The sequence below is a fragment of the Hyla sarda genome, unplaced genomic scaffold, assembly GCF_029499605.1.
Source record: "Hyla sarda isolate aHylSar1 unplaced genomic scaffold, aHylSar1.hap1 scaffold_1083, whole genome shotgun sequence".
Classification (NCBI taxonomy): domain Eukaryota; kingdom Metazoa; phylum Chordata; class Amphibia; order Anura; family Hylidae; genus Hyla; species Hyla sarda.
Window position 1 is genome coordinate 32,501 of NW_026607703.1, and position 16,195 is coordinate 48,695.

The window sequence follows — 16,195 nt, forward strand, 5'->3', positions numbered from 1 at the left end:
CAGCCAATCACCAGCCGCAGTGAAGTCCCGACTCGTCCGGTGATAGGCTGAGCGGCAGCGTGACGTTTTTGTCCCCGGCAGCAGGTGCCGATGTAGTGAAGAATTTTGTGTCCTGAAGCGTTCTCACACTGCCGCGCAGCCTATCGCCGGACGAGTCGGGACTGGTGATTGGCTGAGCGCAGTATGATTCTCCGACCACCGGCAACCAGGAAGAGGATTGCGGCGGAGACCGGAGCCCCGGGGGAGCGGAGGAAGGTATGTACATCTTTATTTTTTTACTGCCGGCAGTATGGGGCACAATTTTTATATTCTGGAGTATATTCTTTTATATTCTCCTTTAATAACATGAGAATGGTTGGTAATAACTTCCTGTGTGCGGCACATTAGTATATGTGAGGGGGGGAAACTTTTCAAGATGGGTGGTGACTAGAGATGAGCGAACTTAAAGTAAATCCGATTCGTCACGAACTTCTCGGCTCGGCAGTTGATGACTTTTCCTGCATAAATTAGTTCAGCTTTCAGGTGCTCTCATGGGCTGGAAAAGGTGGATACATTTCTAGGAGACTCTTTCCTAGGACTGTATCCACCTTTTCCATCCCACCGAAGCACCGGAAAGCTGAACTAATTTATGCAGGAAAAGTCATCAACTGCCGAGCTGAGAAGTTTGTATGAATCGAATTTACTGTAAGTTCGCTCATCTCTAGTGGTGACCATGGTGGCCATTTTGAATCCAAATTTTGTTTTTTTCAATAGGAAGAGAGTCATGTGACATCAAACTTATTGGGAATTTCATAAGAAATACAATGATGTGTTTGGTTTTATCGTAACTTTATTCTTTCCTGAGTTATTTACAGGTTTCTGACCACTTATAAAATGTGTTCAATGTGCTGGAATATTAATGCCCCCTCTTCTCTATATACTGCTATATACTACTATATACACCGCAGGAGAAATGCTAGCACAGGCTTCCAGTATACACTGCTATATACTACTATATACACCGCAGGAGAAATGCTAGCACAGGCTTCCAGTATCCGTATACACTGCTATATACTAATATATACACCGCAGGAGAAATGCTAGCACAGGCTTCCAGTATCCGTATACACTGCTATATACTACTATATACACCGCAGGAGAAATGCTAGCACAGGCTTCCAGTATCCGTATACACTGCTATATACTACTATATACACCGCAGGAGAAATGTTAGCACAGGCTTCAGTATACACTGCTATATACTACTATATACACCGCAGGAGAAATGCTAGCACAGGCTTCCAGTATCCGTATACACTGCTATATACTACTATATACACCGCAGGAGAAATGTTAGCACAGGCTTCAGTATACACTGCTATATACTACTATATACACCGCAGGAGAAATGCTAGCACAGGCTTCCAGTATCCGTATACACTGCTATATACTACTATATACACCACAGGAGAAATGTTAGCACAGGCTTCAGTATACACTGCTATATACTACTATATACACCGCAGGAGAAATGCTAGCACAGGCTTCCAGTATACACTGCTATATACTACTATATACACCACAGGAGAAATGCTAGCACAGGCTTCCAGTATACACTGCTATATACTACTATATACACCACAGGAGAAATGCTAGCACAGGCTTCCAGTAAACACTGCTATATACTACTATATACACTGCAGGAGAAATGCTAGCACAGGCTTCCAGTATCCGTATACACTGCTATATACTACTATATACACTGCAGGAGAAATGCTAGCACAGGCTTCCAGTATCCGTATACACTGCTATATACTAATATATACACCGCAGGAGAAATGCTAGCACAGGCTTCCAGTATCCGTATACACTGCTATATAATACTATATACACCGCAGGAGAAATGCTAGCACAGGCTTCCAGGATCCGTATACACTGCTATATACTACTATATACACCGCAGGAGAAATGCTAGCACAGGCTTCCAGTATCCGTATACACTGTTATATAATACTATATACACTGCAGGAGAAATGCTAGCACAGGCTTCCAGTATCCGTATACACTGCTATATATTACTATATACACTGCAGGAGAAATGCTAGCACAGGTTTCCAGTATCCGTATACACTGCTATATACTACTATATACACTGCAGGAGAAATGCTAGCACAGGCTTCCAGTATCCGTATACACTGCTATATACTACTATATACACTGCAGGAGAAATGCTAGCACAGGCTTCCAGGATCCGTATACACTGTTATATAATACTATATACACTGCAGGAGAAATGCTAGCACAGGCTTCCAGTATCCGTATACACTGCTATATACTACTATATACACTGCAGGAGAAATGCTAGCACAGGCTTCCAGTATACACTGCTATATAAACACCGCTATATACACCGCAGGAGAAATGCTAGCACAGGCTTCCAGTATCCGTATACACTGCTATCTACTACTATATACACCGCAGGAGAAATGCTAGCACAGGCTTCCAGTATCCGTATACACTGCTATATACTACTATATACACTGCAGAAGAAATGCTAGCACAGGCTTCCAGTATCCGTATACACTGCTATATACTACTATATACACTGCAGGAGAAATGCTAGCACAGGCTTCCAGTATCCGTATACACTGCTATATACTACTATATACACTGCAGGAGAAATGCTAGCACAGGCTTCCAGGATCCGTATACACTGCTATATACTACTATATACACTGCAGGAGAAATGCTAGCACAGGCTTCCAGTATCCGTATACACTGCTATATACTAATATATACACCGCAGGAGAAATGCTAGCACAGGCTTCCAGTATCCGTATACACTGCTATATACTACTATATACACTGCAGGATAAATGCTAGCACAGGCTTCCAGGATCCGTATACACTGCTATATACACCGCAGGAGAAATGCTAGCACAGGCTTCCAGTATCCGTATACACTGTTATATAATACTATATACACTGCAGGAGAAATGCTAGCACAGGCTTCCAGTATCCGTATACACTGCTATATACTACTATATACACTGCAGGAGAAATGCTAGCACAGGTTTCCAGTATCCGTATACACTGCTATATACTACTATATACACTGCAGGAGAAATGCTAGCACAGGCTTCCAGTATCCGTATACACTGCTATATACTACTATATACACCGCAGGAGAAATGCTAGCACAGGCTTCCAGTATCCGTATACACTGCTATATACTACTATATACACCGCAGGAGAAATGCTAGCACAGGCTTCCAGTATCCGTATACACTGCTATATACTACTATATACACCGCAGGAGAAATGTTAGCACAGGCTTCAGTATACACTGCTATATACTACTATATACACCGCAGGAGAAATGCTAGCACAGGCTTCCAGTATCCGTATACACTGCTATATACTACTATATACACCGCAGGAGAAATGCTAGCACAGGCTTCCAGTATCCGTATACACTGCTATATACTACTATATACACCACAGGAGAAATGTTAGCACAGGCTTCAGTATACACTGCTATATACTACTATATACACCGCAGGAGAAATGCTAGCACAGGCTTCCAGTATACACTGCTATATACTACTATATACACCGCAGGAGAAATGCTAGCACAGGCTTCCAGTAAACACTGCTATATACTACTATATACACCGCTGGAGAAATGCTAGCACAGGCTTCCAGTATCCGTATACACTGCTATATACTACTATATACACTGCAGGAGAAATGCTAGCACAGGCTTCCAGTATCCGTATACACTGCTATATACTACTATATACACTGCAGGAGAAATGCTAGCACAGGCTTCCAGGATCCGTATACACTGCTATATACTACTATATACACTGCAGGAGAAATGCTAGCACAGGCTTCCAGTATCCGTATACACTGCTATATACTAATATATACACCGCAGGAGAAATGCTAGCACAGGCTTCCAGTATCCGTATACACTGCTATATAATACTATATACACTGCAGGAGAAATGCTAGCACAGGCTTCCAGGATCCGTATACACTGCTATATACTACTATATACACCGCAGGAGAAATGCTAGCACAGGCTTCCAGTATCCGTATACACTGCTATATACTACTATATACACTGCAGGAGAAATGCTAGCACAGGTTTCCAGTATCCGTATACACTGCTATATACTACTATATACACTGCAGGAGAAATGCTAGCACAGGCTTCCAGTATCCGTATACACTGCTATATACTACTATATACACCGCAGGAGAAATGCTAGCACAGGCTTCCAGTATCCGTATACACTGCTATATACTACTATATACATCGCAGAAGAAATGCTAGCACAGGCTTCTAGTATACACTGCTATATACACACACCGCTATATACACCGCAGGAGAAATGCTAGCACAGGCTTCCAGTATCCGTATACACTGCTATATACTACTATATACACCGCAGGAGAAATGCTAGCACAGGCTTCCAGTATCCGTATACACTGCTATATACTACTATATACATCGCAGAAGAAATGCTAGCACAGGCTTCCAGTATCCGTATACACTGCTATATACTACTATATACACCGCAGGAGAAATGCTAGCACAGGCTTCCAGTATCTGTATACACTGCTATATACTACTATATACACCGGAGGAGAAATGCCAGCACAGGCTTCCAGTATCCGTATACACTGCTATATACACACCGCTATATACACCGCAGGAGAAATGCTAGCACAGGCTTCCAGTATCCGTATACACTGCTATCTACTACTATATACACCGCAGGAGAAATGCTAGCACAGGCTTCCAGTATCCGTATACACTGCTATCTACTACTATATACACCGCAGGAGAAATGCTAGCACAGGCTTCCAGTATCCGTATACACTGCTATATACTACTATATACATCGCAGGAGAAATGCTAGCACAGGCTTCCAGTATCCGTATACACTGCTATCTACTACTATGTACACCGCAGGAGAAATGCTAGCACAGGCTTCCAGTATCCGTATACACTGCTATCTACTACTATATACACTGCAGGAGAAATGCTAGCACAGGCTTCCAGTATCCATATACACTGCTATATACTACTATATACACTGCAGGAGAAATGCTAGCACAGGCTTCCAGTATCCGTTAGGGGTGTGAATCGCCAAGAATTTGGCGATTCGATTCGAATCGCGATACCAGTGTGGCGATTCGATATATCGCGATATATCGCGATACCGTCTAGGTGACGATACATCGCGATATATCGCCCACCTGGGAGCATTCATAGATCCCAATAGACGCCGCTGTCAGCTTTGACAGCGGCGATCTAGTACTCCGGTGCTCACTTTTCTCATGTTATCCCGTCCGGGCTGCAAAATAAAATAAAACGCACTTTCTCTTACCTGCCAACGAGCCCGCGGAGCTCCGGTACAGGTGTTCGGTCCCCGGGCTGTATTCTTCTTACTTCCTGTTAGTCCGACACGTCACATGGAGCTTCAGCCTATCACCAGCGGAGGCGGGACATCGCTGCGGCTGGTGATAGGCTGAAGCTCCATGTGACGTGTCGGACTAACAGGAAGTAAGAAGAATACAGCCCGGGGACCGAACACCTGTACCGGAGCTCCGCGGGCTCGTTGGCAGGTAAGAGAAAGTGCGTTTTATTAAAAATTCCACATCCCTAAAAGAATCGATTCAAAAATATTTTGAATCGATTCTGTATCGGCAAATGAAAAATCGCGATTATCGCGAGAATCGATTTTTTCTTACATCCCTAGTATCCGTATACACTGCTATATACTACTATATACACTGCAGGAGAAATGCTAGCACAGGCTTCCAGTATACACTGCTATATACTACTATATACACCGCAGGAGAAATGCTAGCACAGGCTTCCAGTATCCGTATACACTGCTATATACTACTATATACACTGCAGGAGAAATGCTAGCACAGGCTTCCAGGATCTGTATACACTGCTATATACTACTATATACACTGCAGGAGAAATGCTAGCACAGGCTTCCAGTATCCGTATACACTGCTATATACTAATATATACACTGCAGGAGAAATGCTAGCACAGGCTTCCAGGATCCGTATACACTGCTATATACTACTATATACACTGCAGGAGAAATGCTAGCACAGGCTTCCAGTATCCGTATACACTGCTATATACTAATATATACACTGCAGGAGAAATGCTAGCACAGGCTTCCAGGATCCGTATACACTGCTATATACTACTATATACACTGCAGGAGAAATGCTAGCACAGGCTTCCAGGATCCGTATACACTGCTATATACTAATATATACACCGCAGGAGAAATGCTAGCACAGGCTTCCAGTATCCGTATACACTGCTATATACTACTATATACACTGCAGGATAAATGCTAGCACAGGCTTCCAGGATCCGTATACACTGCTATATACTACTATATACACCGCAGGAGAAATGCTAGCACAGGCTTCCAGTATCCGTATACACTGTTATATAATACTATATACACTGCAGGAGAAATGCTAGCACAGGCTTCCAGTATCCGTATACACTGCTATATACTACTATATACACTGCAGGAGAAATGCTAGCACAGGTTTCCAGTATCCGTATACACTGCTATATACTACTATATACACTGCAGGAGAAATGCTAGCACAGGCTTCCAGTATCCGTATACACTGCTATATACTACTATATACACCGCAGGAGAAATGCTAGCACAGGCTTCTAGTATACACTGCTATATACACACACACCGCTATATACACCGCAGGAGAAATGCTAGCACAGGCTTCCAGTATCCGTATACACGGCTATATACTACTATATACACCGCAGGAGAAATGCTAGCACAGGCTTCCAGTATCCGTATACACTGCTATATACTACTATATACACCGCAGGAGAAATGCTAGTACAGGCTTCTAGTATACACTGCTATATACTACTATATACACCGCAGGAGAAATGCCAGCACAGGCTTCCAGTATCCGTATACACTGCTATATACTACTATATACACCGCAGGAGAAATGCTAGCACAGGCTTCTAGAATACACTGCTATATACTACTATATACACCGCAGGAGAAATGCTAGCACAGGCTTCTAGTATACACTGCTATATACACATCGCTATATACACCGCAGGAGAAATGCTAGCACAGGCTTCCAGTATCCGTATACACTGCTATATACAACTATATACACCGCAGGAGAAATGCTAGCACAGGCTTCCAGTATCCGTATACACTGCTATATACTACTATATACATCGCAGGAGAAATGCTAGCACAGGCTTCCAGTATCCGTATACACTGCTATATACACACCACTATATACACCGCAGGAGAAATGCTAGCACAGGCTTCTAGTATACACTGCTATATACACATCGCTATATACACCGCAGGAGAAATGCTAGCACAGGCTTCTAGTATACACTGCTATATACACCGCAGGAGAAATGCTAGCACAGGCTTCCAGTATCCGTATACAGTGCTATATACTACTATATACACTGCAGGAGAAATGCTAGCACAGGCTTCCAGTATCCGTATACATTGCTATATACTACCATATAGACCGCAGGAGAAATGCTAGCACAGGCTTCCTGTATCCGTATACACTGCTATATACCAGTATATACATCGCAGGAGAAATGCCAGCACAGGCTTCCAGTATCCGTATACACTGCTATATACTACTATATACACCGCAGGAGAAATGCTAGCACAGGCTTCCAGTATCCGTATACACTGCTATATACTACTATATACACTGCAGGAGAAATGCTAGCACAGGCTTCCAGTATCTGTATACACTGCTATATACACACCGCTATATAAACCGCAGGAGAAATGCTAGCACAGGCTTCCAGTATCCGTATACACTGCTATATACTACTATATACACCGCAGGCGAAATGCTAGCACAGGCTTCCAGTATCCGTATACACTGCTATATACTACTATATACACTGCAGGAGAAATGCTAGCACAGGCTTCCAGTATCTGTATACACTGCTATATACTACTATATACACCGCAGGAGAAATGCTAGCACAGGCTTCCAGTATCCGTATACACTGCTATATACTACTATATACACTGCAGGAGAAATGCTAGCACAGGCTTCCAATATCTATATATACTACTATATACACCGCAGGAGAAATGCTAGCACAGGCTTCCAGTATCTGTATACACTGCTATATACTACTATATACACTGCAGGAGAAATGCTAGCACAGGCTTCCAGTATATACTACTATATACACCGCAGGAGAAATGCTAGCACAGGCTTCCAGGATCCGTATACACTGCTATATACTACTATATACACCGCAGGAGAAATGCTAGCACAGGCTTCCAGTATCCGTATACACTGCTATATACTGCTATATACACCGCAGGAGAAATACTAGCACAGGCTTCCAGTATCCGTATACACTGCTATATACTACTATATACACCGCAGGAGAAATGCTAGCACAGGCTTCCAGTATCCGTATACACTACTATATACTACTATATACACCGCAGGAGAAATGCTAGCACAGGCTTCTAGTATCCGTATACACTGCTATATACTACTATATACGCCGCAGGAGAAATGCTAGCACAGGCTTCTAGTATTTGTATACACTGCTATATACTACTATATACACCGCAGGAGAAATGCTAGCACAGGCTTCCAGTATCTGTATACACTGCTATATACTACTATATACACCGCAGGAGAAATGCTAGCACAGGCTTCCAGTATCCGTATACACTGCTATATAATACTATATACACCGCAGGAGAAATGCTAGCACAGGCTTCCAGTATCCGTATACACTGCTATATACTACTATATACACTGCAGGAGAAATGCTAGCACAGGCTTCCAGTATACGTATACAATGCTATATACTACTATATACACCGCAGGAGAAATGCTAGCACAGGCTTCCAGTATCCGTATACACTGCTATATACACCACAGGAGAAATGCTAGCACAGGCTTTCAGTACCTGTATACACTGCTATATACTACTATATACACCGCAGGAGAAATGCTAGCACAGGCTTCCAGTATCCATATACACTGCTATATACTACTATATACACCGCAGGAGAAATGCTAGCACAGGCTTCCAGTATCTGTATACACTGCTATATACTACTATATACACCGCAGGTAAAATGCCAGCACAGGCTTCCAGTATCCGTATACACTGCTATATACTACTATATACACCGCAGGAGAAATGCTAGCACAGGCTTCCAGTATCCGTATACACTGCTATATACTACTATATACACGGAAGGAGAAATGCTAGCACAGGCTTCCAGTATCCGTATACACTGCTATATACTACTATATACACCGCAGGAGAAATGCTAGCACAGGCTTCCAGTATCCGTATACACTGCTATATACTACTATATACACCGCAGGAGAAATGCAAGCACAGGCTTCCAGTATCCGTATACACTGCTATATACTACTATATACACCGCAGGAGAAATGCTAGCACAGGCTTCTAGTATCCGTATACACTGCTATATACTACTATATACGCCGCAGGAGAAATGCTAGCACAGGCTTCCAGTATCTGTATACACTGCTATATACTACTATATACACGGCAGGAGAAATGCTAGCACAGGCTTCCAGTATACGTATACACTGCTATATACACCACAGGAGAAATGCTAGCACAGGCTTCCAGTACCTGTATACACTGCTATATACTACTATATACACCGCAGGAGAAATGCTAGCACAGGCTTCCAGTATCCGTAGACACTGCTATATACACCACAGGAGAAATGCTAGCACAGGCTTCCAGTACCTGTATACACTGCTATATACTACTATATACACCGCAGGAGAAATGCTAGCACAGGCTTCCAGTATCCATATACACTGCTATATACTACTATATACACCGCAGGAGAAATGCTAGCACAGGCTTCCAGTATCTGTATACACTGCTATATACTACTATATACACCGCAGGAAAAATGCCAGCACAGGCTTCCAGTATCCGTATACACTGCTATATACTACTATATACACCGCAGGAGAAATGCTAGAACAGGCTTCCAGTATCCGTATACACTGCTATATACTACTATATACACCGCAGGAGAAATGCTAGCACAGGCTTCCAGTATATACTACTATATACACTGCAGGAGAAATGCTAGCACAGGCTTCCAGTATATACTACTATATACTACTATATACACCGCAGGAGAAATGCTAGCACAGGCTTCCAGGATCCATAGTTTCAGGTGCTGCACATCTCGTATCTTCACAGCATAGACAATTGCCTTCAGATGACCCCAAAGATAAAAGTCTAAGGGGGTCAGATCGGGAGACCTTGGGGGCCATTCAACTGGCCCACGATGACCAATCCACTTTCCAGGAAACTGTTCATCTAGGAATGCTCGGACCTGACACCCATATTGTGTTCCAACAGTCTTGGAGGGATCTATCCAATGTGGGTTAGTGTCAGATCAATAGCCGTGTTTTGTTTGTTATCTTCACCATTCACATAAAAGTTTCCTCATCACTGAACAAAATCTTCTGCGTAAACTGAGGGGCCTGTTCCAATTTTTGTTTTGCCCATTCTGCAGCACCTGAAACTACGGATACTGGAAGCCTGTGCTAGCATTTCTCCTGCGGTGTATATATTAGTATATAGCAGTGTATACGGATACTGGAAGCCTGTGCTAGCATTTCTCCTGCGGTGTATATATTAGTATATAGCAGTGTATACGGATACTGGAAGCCTGTGCTAGCATTTCTCCTGCGGTGTATATATTAGTATATAGCAGTGTATACGGATACTGGAAGCCTGTGCTAGCATTTCTCCTGCGGTGTATATAGCGGTGTGTATATAGCAGTGTATACAGATACTGGAAGCCTGTGCTAGCATTTCTCCTGCGGTGTATATAGCAGTATATAGTAGTATATAGCAGTGTATACGGATACTGGAAGCCTGTGCTAGCATTTCTCCTGCAGTGTATATAGTACTATATAGCAGTGTATACTGGAAGCCTGTGTTAGCATTTCTCCTGCGGTGTATATATTAGTATATAGCAGTGTATACGGATACTGGAAGCCTGTACTGGCATTTCTCCTGCAGTGTATATAGTACTATATAGCAGTGTATACTGGAAGCCTGTGCTAGCATTTCTCCTGCGGTGTATATATTAGTATATAGCAGTGTATACGGATACTGGAAGCCTGTGCTAGCATTTCTCCTGCGGTGTATATAGTAGTATATAGTAGTATATACTGGAAGCCTGTGCTAGCATTTCTCCTGCGGTGTATATATTAGTATATAGCAGTGTATACGGATACTGGAAGCCTGTGCTAGCATTTCTCCTGCGGTGTATATAGTAGTATATAGCAGTGTATACAGATACTGGAAGCCTGTGCTAGCATTTCTCCTGCGGTGTATATAGTAGTATATAGCAGTGTATACGGATACTGGAAGCCTGTGCTAGCATTTCTCCTGCGGTGTATATAGTAGTATATAGCAGTGTATACGGATACTGGAAGCCTGTGCTAGCATTTCTCCTGCGGTGTATATAGTAGTATATAGCAGTGTATACAGATACTGGAAGCCTGTGCTAGCATTTCTCCTGCGGTGTATATAGTAGTATACAGCAGTGTATACGGATACTAGAAGCCTGTGCTAGCATTTCTCCTGCGGTGCATATAGTAGTATATAGCAGTGTATACAGATACTGGAAGCCTGTGCTAGCATTTCTCCTGCGGTGTATATAGTAGTATATAGCAGTGTATACGGATACTGGAAGCTTGTGCTAGCATTTCTCCTGCGGTGTATATAGCGGTGTGTATATAGCAGTGTATACGGATACTGGAAGGCTGTGCTAGCATTTCTCCAGCGGTGTATATAGTAGTATATAGCAGTGTATACTGAAGCCTGTGCTAACATTTCTCCTGCGGTGTATATAGTAGTATATAGCAGTGTATACGGATACTGGAAGGCTGTGCTAGCATTTCTCCTGCGGTGTATATAGTAGTATATAGCAGTGTATACGGATATTGGAAGCCTGTGCTAGCATTTCTCCTGCGGTGTATATAGTAGTATAAAGCAGTGTATACTGGAAGCCTGTGCTAGCATTTCTCCTGCAGTGTATATAGTAGTATATAGCAGTGTATACTGGAAGCCTGTGCTAGCATTTCTCCTGCGGTGTATATAGTAGTATATAGCAGTGTATACGGATCCTGGAAGCCTGTGCTAGCATTTCTCCTGCGGTGTATATAGTAGTATATAGCTGTGTATACGGATCCTGGAAGCCTGTGCTAGCATTTCTCCTGCGGTGTATATAGTAGTATATAGCAGTATATAGAGAAGAGGGGGCATTGACAATACAACACAATGGGCAGCACATTGAACACATTTTATAAGTGGTCAGAAACTTGTAAATAACTCATGAAAGAATAAAGTTACAGTAAAACCAAGCACATCATTGTTTTTCTTGTGAAATTCCCAATAAGTTTGATGTGTCACATGACCCTCTTCCTTTTGAAAAAACAAAAGTTGGATTCAAAATGGCCGACTTCAAAATGGCCACTATGTTCACCACCCATCTTGAAAAGTTTCCCCCCTCACATATACTAATGCGCCACAAACAGGAAGTTAATATCACCAACCATTCCCATTTTATTAAGGTGTATTCATATAAATGGCCGACCCTGTACAACTCCCAGCATCCCCTTTGGCTTTGCATGCTGCAAGTTGTTGCTAAGCAACAGCAGGAGGTGAACAGGCCTCACCTCCTGCTGTATCCTGCCACCGGGACCGCCGCCACTGCTGCCACCGATCCTGCTGCTCCACCGCACAACAGGGGACCCCCGCTGAACTAGGGCAAGGTAGGAGACCCCTGCCGGCCCCAATCACCGCCCTGCAGGGTCGTGATTGGTCGGTCGTTCCGACCGATCAAACACGTGATTGTGAGGCAGCACCCGTGCCAACTCACTCCTGCTGGGTAAGGGTGAATGGGGCTGTCTTGACAGCCCCATTCACCCTTTTTTTCCCGGTCACCAGAGACCCAATTGACCCGGAATCGCCGGTCTGAATTGACTGGCGATTTACGGCGATCGCCAACATGGGGGGGTCAGGACCCCCCAAGGGGTTTGCACGGGGTGCCTGCTGATAGATATCAGCAGTCAACCCGGTCCGGTCCCCAAGCGGTGATACAAGGGCATATCAATGTCAGTAGAAACAAGTGAAAACAGCCATCAACAAAGAAGATGATGATAAGGATCAATCTAACCTATTACCGGACAAATTAACCCTGCAATATCCCTGTGACAGCCATAGACTAGGGCTAGGCTACTCCTTCAGCCAGTCACTAGTTAAGGCAGGTCACTCCTACAGCCAGTCATTAGTTTAGGCAGGTCACTACTACAGCCAGTCACTAGCTGGGGTTAGGCCACTCCTTCAGCCAGTCACTAGTTGAGGCAGGTCACTCCTACAGCGAGTCACTCGTTTAGGCAGGTCACTCCTACAGCCAGTCACTAGCTGGGGTTAGGTCACTCCTGCAGCCAGTCACTAGTTTAGGCAGGTCACTCCTACAGCCAGTCACTAGTTGAGGGAGGTCACTCCTACAGCCAGCCATTAGTTGAGGGAGGTCACTCCTACAGCCAGTCACTAGTTGAGGCGGGTCACTCCTGCAGCCAGTCACTAGTTGAGGCGGGTCACCCCTGCAGCCAGTCACTAGTTGAGGCAGGTCACTCCTGCAGCCAGTCACTAGTTGAGGCGGGTCACTCCTACATCCAGTCACTAGTTGAGGCGGGTCACTCCTGCAGCCAGTCACTAGTTGAGGCGGGTCACCCCTGCAGCCAGTCACTAGTTGAGGCAGGTCACTCCTACAGCCAGTCACTAGTTGAGGCGGGTCACTCCTACAGCCGGTCACTAGTTGAGGCGGGTCACTCCTACATCCAGTCACTAGTTGAGGCGGGTCACTCCTACAGCCAGTCACTAGTTGAGGCGGGTCACTCCTGCAGCCAGTCACTAGTTGAGGTGGGTCACCCCTGTAGCCAGTCACTAGTTGAGGTGGGTCACCCCTGCAGCCAGTCACTAGTTGAGGTGTGTCATCCCTGCAGCCAGTCACTAGTTGAGGTGGGTCACCCCTGCAGCCAGTCACTAGTTGAGGTGGGTCAACCCTGCAGCCAGTCACTAGTTGAGGTGGGTCACCCCTGCAGCCAGTCACTAGTTGAGGTGGGTCACTCCTGCAGCCAGTCACTAGTTGAGGCGGGTCACCCCTGCAGCCAGTCACTAGTTGAGGCGGGTCACTCCTGCAGCCAGTCACTAGTTGAGGCGGGTCACTCCTGCAGCCAGTCACTAGTTGAGGCGGGTCAACCCTGCAGCCAGTCACTAGTTGAGGCGGGTCACTCCTGCAGCCAGTCACTAGTTGAGGCGGGTCACTCCTGCAGCCAGTCACTAGTTGAGGTGGGTCACTCCTGCAGCCAGTCACTAGTTGAGGTGGGTCACTCCTGCAGCCAGTCACTAGTTGAGGTGGGTCACCCCTGCAGCCAGTCACTAGTTGAGGTGGGTCACCCCTGCAGCCAGTCACTAGCTGGGGTTACGTCACTCCTGCAGCCAGTCACTAGTTGAGGTGGGTCACCCCTGCAGCCAGTCACTAGTTGAGGTGGGTCACCCCTGCAGCCAGTCACTAGCTGGGGTTACGTCACCCCTGCAGCCAGTCACTAGTTGAGGCGGGTCACTCCTGCAGAGAGTGACTGGATAAGTGCGCATTTCCTGCTATGTAATAGGACTTGGGAGCAGAAGCCAGGCCCTGTAGGAATAGCAGCTGCAGAGGATTGGGGCAGGGGAGTTTGCCTTGACCATAAGCATCATTTAGTCACTTGTTGTAGGTTTATGGGCATCTTTTGTTTTAATGATTTACCGTATTTTACTTGCTTTCCTCAGGAAGACCCTTTGCAGAGAGAAGGCCACATCCGCTGGGGAGAAGGCTTTATCATCGTGTATGATATCACGGACAGAGGAAGCTTCCAAGACGTAATGACCTTCAAGAATCTCTTAGATGAAGTAAAGAAACCGAAAAATGTCACATTTATCCTGGTGGGAAATAAAGCCGATCTCAGCCATTCCCGACAAGTCAGTACTGAAGAAGGTGAGAAACTGGCGTCAGAACTGGCGTGCGCCTTCTATGAGTGCTCCGCCTGCACCGGGGAAGGAAATATCACCCAAGTGTTTTATGAGCTTTGTCGCGAAATAAGACGACGGAAAATGATTCAAGGAAAAACCAGAAGGAGAAGCTCAACCACTCACGTGAAACAGGCGATCAACAAAATGTTAACCAAAATTAGCAGCTGAAGACGGAGGAACAATCATGAAGGGAAAATGGGGGAGGGGGGGAGCTTATGTATTCCATTCAATGACGAGTGCGCTAAAGAAATTACTTCTTTCTACATTGTAAATACCTAAATGTGTTGTCCCTGACTGCGATCCTATATACATCAACAACAACTTGTGCCCAGTGACCACCCCCACGCTTCCTGCAGGACTCAATCGCGCGCTTTCATGATGTAAGAACAGGTCCAGCGACATCATTTTGGCTTTTCTGTGTTTTTAATCTCTAACAGGTCATTTCTCGTTTCCTATGGCCAGTGGTATCTCCCATAAGTTAGTCCACCCCATATATATATATATATATATATATAAAAATGTATTTACAAATATACAGCATCCCCTATAATCCACCATATATATATTTATAATTTGTTTACACATACACAGCATCCCCTATAATCCCCCCCATATATATATATATATATATATATATATATATATAATTTGTTTACACATACACAGCATCCCCTATAATCCCCCCCATATATATATATATATATATATATATATATATATATATATATATAATTTGTTTACACATACACAGCATCCCCTATAATCCCCCCTATATATATATATATATATATATATATATATATATATATATATATCATTTGTTTACACATACACAGTATCCCCTATAATCCCCCCTATATATATATATATATATATATATATATATATATATATAATTTGTTTACACATACACAGTATCCCCTATAATCCCCCCTATATATATATATATATATATATATATATATATATATATAAATGTATTTACAAATATACAGCATC

General features: G+C 44.0%; 1 protein-coding gene across 1 annotated transcript in view; it reads left to right on the forward strand.

Moving 5' to 3' along the window:
- RERG (RAS like estrogen regulated growth inhibitor) overlaps positions 1 to 15,765 on the forward strand; it is a 34,187-nt gene extending 18,422 nt beyond the window's left edge. The window contains exon 4 of the mRNA XM_056551546.1: positions 14,957 to 15,765. Coding sequence (XP_056407521.1) covers positions 14,957 to 15,364 — 408 coding nt within the window. The 3' untranslated portion in view covers positions 15,365 to 15,765. The remainder of the gene's footprint in view (positions 1 to 14,956) is intronic.
- The last annotated feature ends 430 nt before the right edge of the window (positions 15,766 to 16,195 follow it).